The 17,812-nt window shown below is 33.6% G+C and overlaps 1 protein-coding gene across 1 annotated transcript; it reads right to left on the bottom strand.

Annotated features, from left to right (window-relative positions):
- Positions 1 to 567: 567 nt before the first annotated feature.
- On the bottom strand, positions 568 to 13,657 carry LOC111516682 (transcription elongation factor B polypeptide 3). Its single transcript, XM_074170320.1, has 3 exons — positions 13,311 to 13,657; positions 1,155 to 1,281; positions 568 to 862 (listed from the first exon to the last, which is right to left on the bottom strand). The coding sequence occupies exons 1-3, from the start codon at positions 13,575 to 13,577 to the stop codon at positions 780 to 782; spliced, it is 477 nt and encodes a 158-aa protein (XP_074026421.1). The 5' UTR covers positions 13,578 to 13,657; the 3' UTR covers positions 568 to 779.
- Positions 13,658 to 17,812: the final 4,155 nt, after the last annotated feature.

Below are 17,812 nucleotides of genomic sequence, written 5' to 3'. Positions count from 1 at the left end.
TACCGGCCGACCGGTTGTTGCAACACATCACTTTATTATAATAATTAAAAGTAAAAATAATCTGAATTTCTGTCAAACACTGTGCATTCATAAAGTCAGAAAACGGCCATGATTCATAAAATATATTGTTGACGTCAATTGTTGTTTTTACACTATTGTGCAACAGATGGCACCGTATTACAACAATTATTTTGTCTCATCATGTACTACAGTTTCAACTGGTAAGATTCCAAATGATGGTAGCGCCTACTGCGAGACGCAAAACATACTCATATACCAAATTGAGTTTTAGAAGATAATTTGTCAACCCTTATGGCGAAAAACAATTATTTTCTTTCACTATGATCAATAATTCCAAATTTATTCAATGCCAGTGATTTGCAAATTTGTGCACTGTCAGTAAATTCAGTATATGAATTCAAAATTTAGTACATTGGGCAAAAGGAAAGGTCTTACAGGTATGAATTCATTCCAATTCACCAAAAGCCCTTTTTTTTCAAATGTTAAAAAAAATATTTTAGTGCTCTCTAAGTGTTGGAAAAAGGTTTTTCATTAAAAAAAATAATATGGGGTGATAAATTTTGCATTAAATATAATTTAATAAAATAGGATAAAAACATTAATAAATTTAAAAACAAATTGAATAAGGGCACCTATATGCCCTTTCAAAAAAAATACAATTTAATAACTATTTACCTATGTTCATCTAAATTAGATATTTACGTAAAATTCAATCACACTCTTCGTCATCACCACAGTTTCTTCATTTAACTTTAATCTTATCTTTTAAACCTGTTTTTGAAAAAAGATAAAGTCTTTGCCATCAGAGGTGCTTTCTTGGGTTTCAGTGAGGCAGCATTACCTGTAAAAATATTTATAAGTATATTTAATAGACAGTGACTTTTTGTAGGTTTCAAAAAGATTGAATCATATTTCTACAATTTTAATAACTTATATTACTGGAGTTTTTTTCACAACACCAAATCTTTATTTTTAATCTTCAAAGATGAAGATTAAAACTAGTTTAAAACCAGGTGATCGAAACACGTGTCGAGGTGTTAAAAATAACGATTTGGTGTTGGAAAAAAACTCCAGTAATATTCATTACTACACCAAAGGTTCCAAACAGTGCATCATAAAATTTAATAACTTACTTGATCGCTCTCCTGCTCTACTTCCTGGATTTGGAACAGATATTTTTCCGGCCTCGCCAGATTTAGCTAAAGCCGATAATTTTGCAGTTGTCGATACAGGCCTATTATCAAATATGCCATTTCTCGCCTAAAATCAAGATTTTGAATGAATGATGTACATGTATTATGATATATTTATAGTTTACACTTTATATTAATATCTGCTATTGATGTTCTATAAAGAGATTATTTAGTTTACAACTATTTTTATTACAATTAATCTATTTGAAGCTCCCAAATTTTTTATTAGGTCAGTTGATAGAACATCGCAATTCACATTATTTCCAAAAGACGTGAAACTCTAATTAAATATTTTGTGTGAATGAAAACAAAGTATAAAATTTTGGGATAAACAATATTGATATTAAGTGCTCGACCAAGGCATACTATGATTTTCCGTTTGAAAGACACGTCAAATTTAATTTTTTCTTCAATTTTTTTTTCAAGGACAAAATACAAGCACTACAGGAAAATCCTTATGGCGCTCTCAGAGCGGTGCCTGTGCGAAAGTAGCGATTCACATTGGGTTTGAATCGCTGGAGATTAAATCCATTTGGAAAAACGTTCTCAGGAAGTTTATTCCACATAAACGCAAATCTCCAGATATGTACCACTCTTTGTGGAGTCAAATTCACCAAGTCACTTGAACACTTCCTGTTAAAGTATCTATAGAAGAGAGACAAATCTCCAACCTTTCTTCAATAATCCAAGCTATCAAGGTTCTACGTGATGTTCGTGTCTCCAATCAGGCGAATGGCTCTTTTCTGGATGGGATCCAGAAACTTCAGGGTATGTTTGGTGGCAGAGCTCCATACATGAGAACAATACTTCAAAGAAGGTCTGATCTGAGCTTAATAAAGCATCAAAAGTTGCTGAGATGTGTACAGTTTTCTGGTTCGGGACAACGTTCCAAGCTTTTGAAAAGCAGCCTTTGCAATTCCAGCGACATGATTGTGCGAAGACATATTGATCGGTAGCCGGGCGGTTCGACGTGGGTGCTTTGTTCACTCAGTCAATCGGTCGATGTGTGAGTCGATGGCTCAAGCCCCAGGCTGAACGCTAGATTTTCACTTGTTATCGTCCCACCCGTGTTAGGAATCACACGTTTCTGTTCAAAATCTGTTCTGTTTAAAATCTGTTTTTCCGTTAACCAGCTGTCGCACCCCTACGAACGACAACCCTCAGAAGTCTAAACTTGTGCGAGCTAAGGATTAAGGAGGTCTTACCTTTTAACGTGTGATTCCTAACTACAGCTCAGAAGAATGTTGTGGTATCATCTTGGTCGATGATAGGACTTCTTCAGAATTGCATGCTCTACAAAAATGTCCATTGCGGCGTAATCGTAACTCGAACTGGCGGGGTAGTACGGGTAACTGAATCCAATTTTTTAATGAAATTCTCTCGTTTTTTTCTATCTTGTGGATGACAAAAGCTACAGAAAATAATATGAGTAAAGACTTATAGAAAATTCAATTTACTAAAAAACAATCCAGAGAACGAAATTATTAACATCAATATTTCTTGAGATATTGGATTTTTAAGTTGAGGTTGGCGTTTTACCAGCAAATGACATCACAAGGGAGCTTTCATCACTAGTTCACAAAAAAAAATTATTATTCTATAATCAAAATTCCAAACCTCAAACAATTTGGGCTGGATTCCGTAACAAATTTCGCTACTGACTTTTTCCTTATCAAACTAAACAAACTTTATAGATATTGAATTATTGATAATAAATTAGAATAATTAGGGAAAAAAATTCAAATATAACCTTTAAATTTTTTTTCCAATTTCAGTTTCAAAATTTTCAGTTATTCAACTTTTGAATCATTTGCAACTGAACAAATGAATAATTGAATATTTGTGTGACAATAGAAAATAAAAAATCATCAGTTTGAACAATTTAATTCAATAATACATGAAAACTTCATAACACCTCACCTTAAAAAAACTTTTTAACTCAAGAAATATCGATGTTAGTAGTTTGGGAACTTTTTTGTACTAAATTGAATTTCCTACAAGTTTTTCATTCATATTTTTTCTGCAGCTTTTGTCATCCACAAGATAGGGACAAAAAAACGAGAATTTCATGGAAAAAATTGGATTAAGTGACCCGCACTACCCCGCCAGTTCGAGTTACGATACAGCATTCATTTCTGAAGAACTCCTATCACCGACCAAGATCAAAACATAAAATGCATCTGAGCTGTAGAATATCGAAGAAGAAAATTTAAAGTTCACGTGTATTTTAAACGGGAAATTATAGTATGCTTTGGTCGAGAATTTAATATTAATATTAAAGGTTCATCTGTTAACATCTGATTTTCCGTTAACCAGCTGTCATATTCTCAGAGAATGTTTTTTTACGTATTTTCCACAAAATTTCAAGGTGGGAAGTGAAAAAAAATAGTTGCAGATAAAATAAAAGTCATATGTGTGTTGGTGTATGTATATATGTATATATACAGGGTGTAACATAAGTACGTTAAGTGAGACAATTTTAAGAAAAAAAGTTTATATGAACTTGTGTCCGAAAATGCTTCGTTTCGGAGATACGGAGATACGGGGTGTTCAAATTGAATTTTTTCGTTCGCTTTTTGAAAATAACTCTTGCAAAAAATAAGTTATTTGCACGAAATTCGGTACCCGGGGTTTTTTTGACGTGGGAAATCATAATTTCGTATTAATTTTCATGTGAATTCTAGAGCGCGCTGCGTACGCTGTCATTATTTATTTCAAATTGCCCTAACTTTTTTGACAGTAAACTTTTGGTACTTTTCATGAAAAAAACCTAATTCCCACAGTTTTTCCAAGTAAAAAAGGTACACCTCCTCAACAACGCTGGATGTGATTGTTTTCGAAATATTTACAATTTTCTATATCGATGCATATTACTTTATAGCCAAATTTGCTTATGGCTTGGCTGACGGAAATTCAAGCGAGGCCAGACGCATCTATCAGGAAAGGTATCCCTAACGCGTGACTCCTTGTGCAGTGACATTTGCGAATCTTTTCCGGCGACTTTCCGAATCTGGAAGCTTTGAAACAAATTCTGCAGTAGGACGGCCACGGGCTACAAGAACTGTAGAATTGGAGGAGGCGGTTCTCGAATTAATTAGTGAACATCCAGAGACAAGTACAAGAAAAATTAGTCAAACTTCAAATGTGAGTCACATGACAGTTTACAGGATTTTAAAGGAACAGCAATTATATCATTATCATATTCAGCGTGTCCAGGTACTTTCGCTACGTGATTTCCAACCACATATCGAATTTGCTCAATGGCTTCAAAGAAAAGTCGAACATCCGCATTTTATCGAAAATCCTCCTCACAGATGAGGCTAATTTTTCAAGAAATGGTATCATGAACTTCCATAACAACCACATCTGGGCGGAAGATAACCCACATGCGATAACGCAAACTCATTTCCAAGACAGATTCTCTTTTAATGTATGGGTAGGCATAATTGGGGATCATTTATTCGGGCCCTATTTTCTCCCCTTACGTTTGAACGGAGATGCTTACCTACATTTTTTGGAACACAGGCTTCCCCAACTTATGGAAGATGTTCCCATTGGTCTCCGAAATCCCTTTTGGTTTATGCACGATGGAGCTTCTGCTCATTTTAGTGTGATAGCAAAAATTTTTTAGACGTAGCATATCCCCAACGATGGATAGGAAGAGGAGGCACTGAGCATTGGTCCCCGAGGTCAACGGACCTCAATCCCGTCGATTTTTTCTTTTGAGGACACCTAAAATCACTATTTTATGCTAGCCCCGTTGAAAATGAGGAAATGTTGAAGGATCGCATAATAGCTTGCTGCGAAACGACAAGAAACACTCCGGGCATTTTTCAATGGGTGCGGAATTCTTTGATGAAGAAAGCAGAAGCTTGTATCACTGTTGGGGGTCGTCACTTTGAACAGTTGTTGTAATAGTTGTTTCATTCAATTTTTATATGTTTATTTTCCTAATAAATAACATTGTAGTTCTCCGAATTGTTTTTTCACAAACTCCGAAATGTAACACTTTCTAATTGAATAATTAAACGTGACAAATTGTTTTAATTTGGATTGAATAATGCTCAGTTTAGAAGTCTGTACGGGTATACTGCGTATAAAGTTTGATGAAAATAACTAAAATTTTTAAAAACTTATGACAAAAACCTACCATGTTTTGAAAAATTTCAACAATCTATATTTCAAAAAAGAATCATTCTTCGTAAAACATTTTATAGGAAAAAGTTGTTTATTTTCATGAGATCCACCACATACTTAGTTTTTGTAATGTTCTCAGCAACTTCACTTAGCGCCCTAGGAGCTAAGTAATATGCATCGATATAGAAAATTGTAAATATCTCAAAAACGATCACCTCCAGCGTTGCTGGGGAAGTGTACCTTTTTTACTTGGAAAAGGTGTGGGAATTAGGTTTTTTCATGAAAAGTACCAAAAGTTTACTGTCAAAAAAGTTAAGGCAATTTGAAATAAATAATGACAGCTTAAGCAGCGCCCTCTATATGTTACATTAAAATTAATACGAAATTATGATTTTCCACGTCAAAAAAACTCCGGGTACCGAACTTCATGCAAATAACTTATTTTTTGCAAGAGTTATTTTCAAAAAGCGAACAAAAAAATTCAATTTCAACACCGCATTATCCCTACTATAATATTGGGAAGATGCATTAGTAGTTATCTACCTATTTCTTCAGTTCCAAACCAACATGATACGAAACTACAAAAGATCTTCAAATAGAAGAACAACGTAGACTACAGGTCTTTAAATGAAATTGAAAGTGGTACGATAACTCAATATGGAGCTCACAAAAATAAAATATTCCACAGATAACCCTCAGTTGTCATTGAAGAGATTATAGGCAAGGAGAGATTATAAACAAGAAGATATTATAGACAAGAAGAGATTATAAGCAAGAAGAGCTTAAAGATGGGATGAAGTACATCAACTTCCAGCAAAGAAAAAAAGCTTGCACAATGTTTGATAACAATGGAAAAGTGGATATCAGGAATTATTCGAAGAGATGTTTTGGATATCGTTGAAAAATATGACAGAATTTGACAGACAGACAGAATTTATTTAATCATGTTATGCATACAATAAATACATTTATGACAGGTCAAAAAGAGTGCAGATGCACGCTGTACTGGGTACAAAATTAAAAGATAATATACAATTATTATTGATCATTTGAAATAAAACCTAACTGCTAGGTAGAATAAAATATCGGTGCTACAGAACATCACATAGCAACATATATATATAGAAAAGTAATATTAAGTGAGTTAATCTTTAACTGTAAGTACTATTCATATAATCCTGTGTTGAGTAAAAACAGTTTTTTAAAAGGAATGTTTTAACTCTCCTCTTGAATGATGGAGTACTGAGCTGAGTGAGGTCAACTGGTAAATGGTTGTACAACTGGAGGTCCAGTGAATTTCGTGTAGACATTTCTAGTTTATTCAGAGGTTGTCTCAGTTTATCTGCATTTCTAGTGGGATAATTATGATATTCTGAATGGGTGGAGAATATACTTTTCTTTTTATGGATCTCTAATAAAGTGTTTAAAATAAATATACAAGGCAAAGGCAGAATTTTGTAAAAGATGAAGATAGGTTGACATGGTTCGTTGAATGAAGCTCCAGCTATTTTTTTTGCATACGAAAAATCTTTTGAGCATGAGAAGATTGTCCCCATAAGAGAGTTCCATACATCAAATGGGAGTGAAATAGTGAGTAATACGCAGTTAGTAATGTATTGGTACTTATAAATCTTTTCAGCTGGCGAAGAAGGTAGAGCTGAGTTGATAATTTTTTGCATAGAAAGTCAATATGATTTTCCCATTTAAGTGTGTCATCAATGATTATACCTAATAATTTTACGTGCTTCTTTGTGGTCACCCTATTATTTGAAGATATAACTATTTGTTGAGTTTTTCCCCTATTTAATTTCAAATTATTGGAAGTAAACCAGTTTACAGCCTTTTCTTCAATTTCATTGGTCTTGTCGAGTAGTTTACTCATGTCGGAGTTAGAGTGAATCATTGTTGTATCATCTGCAAAACAGATGACTGTGCTAGGTAGTAGGCTTTGAAAATTATCATTCACATATATTACAAAAAGTATAGGTCGAAGGATTGACCCCTGAGTTATGCCAAAGGAAACTATTTCCTCTACAGATAATTCCCCGTTTGTGCAGACGGCTTGTTTCCTTCTGGTTAAGTATGAATTAAATAAGTTTGAGGCTGTACCTCTTATTCCAAAAATTTCATGTTTACTGATAAGGATATTGTGGTTGACACAGTCGAAGGCTTTACTCAAATCCCACAATGTTAGCGAGGTGAGTTCACCACTCTCCACATGTTCGATAACTTTGTGTATTACCTTTCCCACTGCGTCTATTGTAGATCTATTCTTGATGAAGCCAAATTGATGGTCATGAAGAAGATTGTATTTGTTTAAATAATTGGGGAGGCGCTCTTTAATTACAATTCCTAGGATTTTTTCTAAAATGGGTATAATCGAGATAGGTCTATAGTTGTCTGGTATATTGGGATCACGTTTTTTAAAGATAGGCACTACTTTACTTATTTTAAAGACATCGGGAAAGATACCTTCCGTGAAGGAGCGATTCATTAATTGTGTCAAAGGTTCAACAAGAAAGTCAATGGTTTCTTTGATGATTTGACTATTCAAATGAAATATGTCAAAGCTAGAGGTGTTCTTGAGTTTTCAAATCGCAAGTGTCACTTCTTCATGATCAACTGGTAGTAGAAAAAATACATTAACTGGTTTTGGGACGCTATAAATATAATCGATAGCGGAGATGTTGCAGGTAGGTAGAGATTTAATGATATTCTCGGCAATATTCGAGAAAAATATGTTAAATTCATTGGCACTGATGTTGTTGGGAATTGTTTTGTGCTCACTAGTAAAGTTTCTTTCGTTGTTCAATAAGTTCCAAGTATCTTTATGTTTGTTGGTTGAATTTTGTATGAATTTATCATATGATTCTTTTTTTGCCTTGTAAACGGCAATTTCATATTCATGTTTGAATTTTTTTAAATGTTCCGTATCGCTGGGATGTTTTGAAGAGGTACTTACAGTGCACAGTGCTTATAAAGTATCTCTCATTGAACGTAATTCATTATTATAAAATTTAAAAGGTCTCTTTCGCCGAATTTTGACTTTTGTTTTTTTCATTTGGAAATGTTTACGAATAAGGGAACTATATGTGTTGTTCAGAAATTCTGCTAGCGAGTTCAACGAGGAATCATTATTGTGGAAAATTTGCCAATCACCATTCTCTAGGGACCGTTTCATAGCTTCCAAGCCTTTGTGATTTATTTTTCTGTGCCATTTATACTCATCAGCTTCGAGAGTTTATTTGGTGATAGAAATGAATTGTCCACCATGATCAGAAATGCCAGGATCTGATATTCCCGTTATGCACTCACTATCGTTGAAGTTGGTAATAATGTTATCTATACAGGTAGAGCTTTTGGAGTTCGTTCTTGTAGGAATAGTTATTTTGGGTTTCAGACCAAAAGATTCAATGGTGATTAGCCAAGATGTACAGACAGGACTTTTTTTATTTATGTCAATGTTGAAGTCACCGGTTAGTATAATGTTAGTGTAATTGGGTAATAACAAAGTTAAAAGTTCTTCAACTTTATTGAAGAATGAGTCATATTTTTTCGACAGTGAGGATCTATAAATTGTTATGAGAGCAGTGTTCATGTTTGTTAATTCAATTCCACAAAATTCTGCGTATTGTTCAATACAGAAATCATTCAAAAGGAGAGGTTTACATGTGACGTTATTACAAATATAAATAGAGACTCCTCCATGTTGAAGGGTTTGTCTACAAAAGTAACTTATATGGTTATAATCATCGAGATTTACAGATATCAGATTTTCTACGTTGAGCCAATGCTCCGATAGGCATATAATGTCACAATCTTTGTTTTCGAGATATAGCTGAAACTGTTCTACTTTATTGCTAATACACTGAATATTGAGATGGAAAATCTTCAGCTCATTATTCTGAAGATGTTCTTTATTAAAATCTATACAAAAAAATATTTAAGGTTGAGAAGAAGTAGCTACCCCCTTTTTATTGGTCTGTTCTTCCAAGAACCTCTTACCTTTTCGAAAGTAAAACCTTTCAAAAGCTATATTTCTGGCCAAAGGTTAAGATCATAGATTGCTTGAAGGTTATCTGGGTTTACTCCCACCATGAAGGACTGATTATTGACGCGGGCATCAGCAAAGTCCAGCTTTTTGACACTGATGTCTAGAGAGTTTAATTTGGTTTGCAAATAGGTACAGATGTTCTCTTGAGTTGTGTTATCAGGAACTCTGGTAACGTAGAGCCAAAGCTTTTTGCTTTGTTCTTTTCCCCGGAAATTTTCATCCCCCTCTCCCATTCCAACAATTACTTTCTTGGGTTTCCTATGTCTTCTCTTGTTACCCCAAATGAATATAAAACGGTTTTTGAAAACGGACGGCCGGTATATTGGTTTTTCCAAACGTTACAATTCATCAATTGAAAAACCTCAATCAGTATAGAGTTTGCTAGAAGGAAATTCTTGGATCAATTCCCAATTAATGGGGCCATTAATATTTATCATATATTTTGCCGACGACACAACCCTTACACCTACGCAAACAGATCCTGTTGAACTCAACAGATTTACAGTGGAAGCCGAAAACAAGGCTCATATTTGGCTCACAACAAATTACTTCATAGTAAATCAGTATGTATAAAACCCAAAACATGTTTTCTACTCAAATAGAAATATTACAAATAGCACTGAATTTATTACCTTTGTATTTTTCTTAGTTTCACAAAGATTCATGAACTACTCAGTTACCAATGTATACTAGGTAATTAATTTTATATTTCTATATAATGCATGCTATCCCCTAGGTTAAGTTGTAAAACAGCATCGGCTGAACTTCTCGCTTTCGTTGATTTTTGTATTTACTTCTTCTTTATAAACAATGTATGTCAATGAATTATTATTATTATTACTTCTGTGAGTAAATCGGGTATCACACTAGATGACAGATTGAAATGGAGTGCTCATATAGACAAGTTCTGCAAACTCTACTCAATTAATTGTAAGAAGACAATTAAAAAATACCTCAGTCATTCAGTACTGTTGAATTCATACCATTCTCTCTTCCACTAACATTTGATATAAGGCACACTCCTTTCGGAAAACTCATCTAACTCTATCAAAATGTTTAGATTTAAAAAAAAAGGCTTTACGAATTCTAGATGGTGCTAACTATCGTAATCACTGTAGACAATTAATAAAAAAATACAGAATATTACCGGTGCAGTGCATTTACATATTCCAAACCCTATTGAAGATTTTTAATAAGATCCAAAAATGCTCAACGAATTCAGATATATACAGCTACTGATGAATAGAACATTTTTGTTTGTGAAAAATACTTTTAATTTACCCAAAAACTAAAAAGTTTGCCTTTTCTACATTTGTATACAATTTTTTTTCAAATTGTGAAAGGAGAAATTACCCAAAAAAAGTCGGTAAAAAACGTGTTCTGCTAGAACACATTATTTAATATTCCTTCTATAATCACCATGTTAGGAATCACACGTTAAAAGGTAAGACCTCGTTAGTCCTTAGCTCGCACAAGTTTCTCAACTTCTGAGAGTTGTCGTTCGTATGGGGGCGACAGCTGATCAAAGGAAAAACAGATTTCAAAACAGATTTTTTTAAAACAGATATATATATATATATATATATATATATATATATATATATATATATATATACTTATGTATATGAAGAGTAAACAGAATTACACAAACATCCGCGCACGCACCTACATGTGCTGAACTTAAAAAACCCAGCGAAAACTTTTCCACAAAATGATTTCCATCTAATGAAAAACATATTTCTGAACTATACATTTATTTTGAGATGTAAAATGCAGAAAATAAGTAAGTATTAATGACTAACAGTTTGCTTCAGTAAAATAATCGTTTCTTCAGAACTATTCGGGAACCTAATTTTCGTTTACTCATCATTTTGAGGCACTACAAACGATAAAACTCATTAGTAAATAGTAATTTTCAATAAATTCAAATATATTCAATTAACTTCTTAGGAAAATTAATTATCTTTTGAATCAATTAACAAGAGGTGGAAATCAAATCATCTAAAAGAACAATTCGTTCAGGCCAGTCTCAACACCCTACACAGTAGGTTAATGAACTGACACCTATCAGAAAATAACTACTCCCCTGGCTAATAACACGAAGGGCGTTGGATTATATCTGACAGGTGTGTCAGTGCAGGATTCTTCACTGAAGTTATTCTTGCATATGCTGTTGGCGATACAACTGCCGCAATAGATTTTCAATTATTGGAACACACTTGCAGATCGGTTTCGGGCTGTTTGGCCAGTCGTCAGTGCAAGGTAATGTATATCATCAACATAAAGTCGACGATTTCCGATAATTGAAAATCGAATTCCGTCAGAGTATCATTCCTCGAACTAAGCTGAAGACTACAACAAACCACAGGTTTGTCGTCGCCCCATCTGCCTGTGAACGAGGTAACCAACTGCATATCTGAAATTTGCCCAATTCCTCGTATAAGGAAAGAAATCTTTCACGTATAGTCAGTGGGCATACTTAAAGACTGGCTATAAATCCAATCATCTAAAGGAACAATTCGTTCAGGCCACTCTCAACACCCTACACAGTAGGTTAATGGACTGACACCTATCAGAAAACAACTACTTCCCTGGCTAATACCACGAAGGGCGTTGGATTATATCCGACAGGTGTCAGTGCAGGATTCTTCACTGAAGTTATTCCTGCATATGCTATTGGCGATACAACTGCCGCAATAGATTTTCAATTATTGGAACACACTTGCAGACCGGTTTCGGGCTGTTTGGGCACTCGTTAGTGCAAGGTAGTGTATATTATCAACATAAAGTCGATGATTTCCGCATTTGAAAATATTTTGGATCACCAAACCAGGCAAAGTTAACAAAATTAGAATTGTTCGGAATTACATTACCAAATGAAATGTTAAAGTAAGTAGATCATAATTAGTCTGTATCCATCCTATATACAAAAATCTGTTTTTAATACTAGATTATTAAAATAAAACCATCAATCCTACCACAAAAAACAAGAAATGAGAAGCAAAACAGTATTTCATAAAGGACGTTTCTATTTTTGCTGGTAATACTGCTCTTCTTTATGTGGGAACAAAAGAATGGAGAAACCATAAGAATGGTTTTAGAATAAATTTACAGTTCATTTATTCAAGAAGGTGTACATAGACGCAAGTCTCTCCAGGGTCGGCGGACCCTTATGACAAGTTAGGCAACGGCCTGGAATGTTTAGGTTTTGCACTGCTTTGCATCAGCACAAACTTCCTTTTTGAAGCAAAGGGCAGTTGGCAGAACCTGCATACGTACACATCTAGATATGTATTAATTTTTAGATGTGTTGTGTGCAGTAACATTATTAATATCTAAACTTGATCTGAATAAATGAACTTTGACCCCTTACCTAATATTACAAGATTCTTGAACAAGTTCAGATTCTTTGAGAAAACAAAGAAAAGGAAAATTTCACATATAACATCAAATGAAATTTGAATATTGAAACTGTAATTCAGAAAAATTGACAGAGTGTTTTAAAAGTCCGTTTTATTTTTCCAAGGAAATGCAATGATTTTCAGAAGGGTATCTACTAATTGAATAAATAAGTACAGAGATTGTGTGTAGCCTTGAACAATTTGGCAGAAATTTTTTTTCTATTACAAGGCAAACTTTTTTTAAATGAATCGCAAAGTACAGCCTATAGTAGAAAAGGCATATTATACAGCTGAGGAATATTTTTATAATGTTATTGACTCATAAGAAATATCCTAAACAATATCTATAGTAACTATATCTACATGTATTTTATGTGTATATGCATTTACAGTTTCATTAAATATAAAAAATCTAATAAAATATAATGAGAGACATTTGCTTATGTAAAAAAGCTTTACACTTTTCAATGCTAAAAATATTATCAAAATAAAAAATTAACTGACCTGTTGACGAGCAACATTTCTAGGAGGCTTCACTACAGAATCGACATAAGCAAGTTTTGTAGTTCTAATTGGAATTGATTTATCCTGAGATTGTTTGATGTTTGCCGTTATAGCACTTAGTCTTGCTTCTCTTTCATCCAGACAACGCATATACATATCACGCCATGATTCTAGCTCTTCTCTTTTCTTCGTCCGGAATTCCTTTTGAGAGTGTAACAACCACAGTTCATCAGTGTCTTCGATTAAATATGGGTTATGATGCTCCATATTGAAAAGTTGATCTGGAGTGGCTTTTTCCAAAATTGGTTTTAATATACTGTATGGCACTCCGCCTGTATATTCCAATGCTGAAAAATGTTCAAAATGTCACATTGAACGTCTACAGTTAAAGTTTGGAGAATATTTTAATAACTCTATGAAGTCTCTGAATCCTATTTTATTATTCCTAAATCCAACTTTATGTATTATAATGCTGGTTTTCATGTTTGTCACATTAGATGTTTATACTTTTTACATTTTACATTGTTATCCTAATGAATTGATCGTAATTCATTTGTGAATTGATAATTTTCTCAGTAAAGAGCATTTTGGGTTTCAATGTGATAACAAACAAAAGTGAAGCAAAATTTTGTTTTCTTTAGATAACCTATAAAAAAAATCAGCAAAGAATCTGAAAAATACGAAACTTCGTGGGAAAACATAGGAGCATAAGTCAGCCAATGGACTTCATGAAATGAAAATTAACCCTAGTACAGGCGTGTGTATACACACACACATGCACACACGCACCCACGCACGCACACCTACGCACGAAGGCACGCGCACACACAAATATATTTACACAATCAGATGAAGGTGCAATCTCTCTGAGGTAACCTTTCAAACCTACCAAAGACACCCCACATACACGGGCGCACTCACGCCCATACGAACGCACGCACGAACACAAAAATTGTCTTTTTGCAGATGAAACACTGATATTCTCAAAACGAAAATATCATCAACCGTTTGTTAGATATTCGTAAAAAACTGAAAATGGCAGAATTTGTTTCTTTGCTATAGCGCCTCCATTTCCAATGATGTCTAAATGTTAGGAGAACTTTATGTTTCATTTGATATTTGTTATGATCTGATTGGATCCAATTTTCAATGCAACATTTCGTTCATTGAAATCCATTATCAATATATTTTTATTAGATATCATCAATATTCTATAATCATTGTTTATCATATGAGCTAGTTTCAATTTTTTTTTCATATTTGTGTATACTTTTTCATTTCTTTAATTTTTACTGTTTGCATAAAATGAAAGGAAAAACTAGAACCTCTGGCATAGAATGAATTCAAAAGAATCACTTCTCCCAATCACCAAAATTGCAACACTTTTCTCGACGCGCGTTTCACCAACTGAGTTTGCATCTTCAGTAGATGAACAAAACTAATTACTAACTGATATTTCCTATTTATATCTAATGGGGTACACTTTCTGATACACATCAATGATTTGGGATAGAGAGATTTGTGGGAAATTTTCTCGTTAAAGTTCTTGCAAATTTCAACAGTTATTTCGAGAAGAAATTTACGAGACATTTTTTCATGAATGTTCCTGCAAATTTCAACACAGCGATTCATAAAAAGGAATACAATGGGCTGTTTGGAATGGGACCTTTATCATTGTTCATAGTTCCCATGCCACACTTTGCTACTTCTAGACTTTCAAAAGCATCCGAAATCTAGTTCGCTCAACACGCTTTGGAGAGTGGCCATAGAATGAATGAAAACTGTCTGAAACTGTTGAGATCCATACATGACACTAGATTTTTTGATCCATTTGAAAGTCTGGAAATAACAAAGCATGGTGTTGTTGCTTTAAATTAATTTTGTTCACTTAGTATGTTAAAATAATTGATCATGATTTTGAAGACGATTTTGACATTGACAATAGTTTGAAAAGTTATAAAATAACGATATTGACTTGAAACATTTGATTTCTGGTTTATTTCGACTGTAAACAGCCACGAAAATTCATCTTTTATATAGATTGAAAAATAAAATAAGTGAATATGCAAAATTAACAATTTATAAATCAATAATAACACCCCACTTTGATTATTGCAGTACATTACTCTATTTTGTGAGCAATGAAAATCTAAACAGACTACAGAAGCTTCAAAACAGATCCATGAGGGCAATATTAAGTGGTAATATACGCACATCTGTAGAATACATGTTGGAAACACTGATGTCTGGTAAACAAAGGATAATACTGAATATGCTAATAGGTATTTAAATTTAAAATTAAACACAATATGTCGCCAAATTATCTGAGTGATCAGTTAACCTACACAAGTAGTATTCATACACACTCCACTAGAAATAGAATACCTAGTAAATATTTATATCAACAGAGAACATATAGGTTGTAACTCGTTGTATAGTTCAGGTCTGATTGCATTCAATAATTTACATGATTTGGTAAATAAAAAAGCTATGATTCATTAAATTCATTCAAAAGAAAATGTAGTGAATATATTTCAAGTGATTGTCATCATTAATTCGTCTTGTTTTCTAGTTTCTTGTTTTTAAAATGTGACTTGTCTCTGATTTTATATATATTTTTTATTGTTTTGTATTTTATAAGTGACTGACTGTACTATGAAGAGCATTACTTGCTAATAAAGAGTAATTATAATAATAAATCAAAGGAATTCACTGTAGGACTGGCTAGTCCGAACATTGGTCCTTCGAGCAAAAGAAAAAGAACCAAAAGTAATCGATAACAATATGTCCATGCCTAACCCGAGGAGGAGTGAGAGGAAAACTAAAGGAGTTCCTCCTGAAACATATAGCTACGTATGTTATGACCCACGACAAGTTTCGGAGTTGCAGAAATGTTCTTCATTAGAAAACCTATCTAATGCCGAAGACAAATCAAAAATTACGAAATCTTGAAGCTCCAGACGACGAATGTTGGAAATAGAATTAGAAGAAACGAGAAAATTGGCCGAAGTAGAGAGAAAGAGAGCCGAAATTGAGAGAAGGAGAGCCGAAATTGATGCTGAACTAATAAGGAAAGAAGCACAACTACAACGTGAACTGATTCAAGATTCTTCATCTAACAAGTCCACAATCTCTAGTGGCAAAAATATCATTGATTTAGAAGAAATGACGCTACAAGAAAAAGTTGCTGAGTATTAAATCGAAGAAACAGAAAATAAAACCGATTTCGTACCGACAAACAATTTTATAACGATGACTACTGATAATTTCAACCAGATTTTAGACGTTCTGAAGATAAATAAATCAAAATGTTCGAAAAAAAATAGACATTGTTAAAACAAATTTGCCGATTTTTCGATGGGAATCCAGAGGATTGGCCTTTGTTCTACAGTCAGTTCGAACGTTCCACCAAACTTTTTGATATATGTGAAGATGAAAATATAATCCGTCTACAAAGATGTTTAAAATAATGTTATGAACATAATAGAAACTTTGAAAGTTACATTTGGACGACCTGAATTTATAATTTCAAATCTAATAGAGAAAGTTCATCGAGCATCTCCTCCGAGGGAGGGACGGTTTGAAACATACCTACCCTTTTCTAATGTTATCGAAAACTTAGTAACTACTATGGAACTCTTTGAAAATACAGGACTTATGAAAAATCCATCAAGCTTGAATGAAATAGTTACTAAATCACCCCCATTCCTGAAACTCAAATGGGCCGAGGAATCTTCTTTACAAAATGAAATTACTTTGAAAACCTTTTCTGTGTGGATGAGAAAAATCGTAATAGCTGCATCAAGTTGTGCTGATTTCAGTAGTTACCACTTCCCCGAAAGAAAAATGAATGAAAATGTCAAAAAAATCATAACTTGACTGACTGCCAAAATTTCAAAAAACTAGATATCGACGAAAAATGGAAAATTGTGACTTTGAAGAAACTCTGTTTTTACTGTTTGAAACCAGGTCATAATATCTACTCATGTAGATTAAAACAAAAGTGTGGGATTGAAAATTGCCCAAAATTTCACAACAACCTTGATTTTACAAAAAAGAAAACGAAGTCTCAAGTTCTTGTTCAAACCGGGCCGGAAATTCAAGTTGAAAAAATACATTTTTTCCAACAAGATAACCCCACAATCCTTCTTCGAATAATTTCGGTGAAATTTCGAGGACCTAAAAAAGAAAGTTCTACCTTTGCTCTACTAGGCAAGGCAGCTAAGACAACAATGATAGACAGCTAAATTGCCCATGAATTAGGACTGGAAGGACCGGTTGAGTCACTCTGCTACCAGTGGCTTAACAATGTTACCAAAAATTAAAAAACTCCAAACTTAATTGTCTAAAATGTATGGAGAGAAAAATGGACAGAAATATAGGTTTTGCGAAAGATTACGGCGAAAAAATTGAAGAATATTTGAAGAAAGGTTACATTCGGAAGCTTGATATTACTGCAGCAGAGAAAGGTGGTCCTAGAACCTGGTATTTACCCCACTTTG

The sequence above is a fragment of the Leptinotarsa decemlineata genome, unplaced genomic scaffold, assembly GCF_025532065.1.
Source record: "Leptinotarsa decemlineata unplaced genomic scaffold, Ldec_3_MD MMD2_P_RNA_scaffold_8, whole genome shotgun sequence".
NCBI lineage: Eukaryota > Metazoa > Arthropoda > Insecta > Coleoptera > Chrysomelidae > Leptinotarsa > Leptinotarsa decemlineata.
The sequence above is the reverse complement of the archived record's forward strand: the minus strand, read 5'-3'. Positions and strand labels throughout refer to the sequence as shown.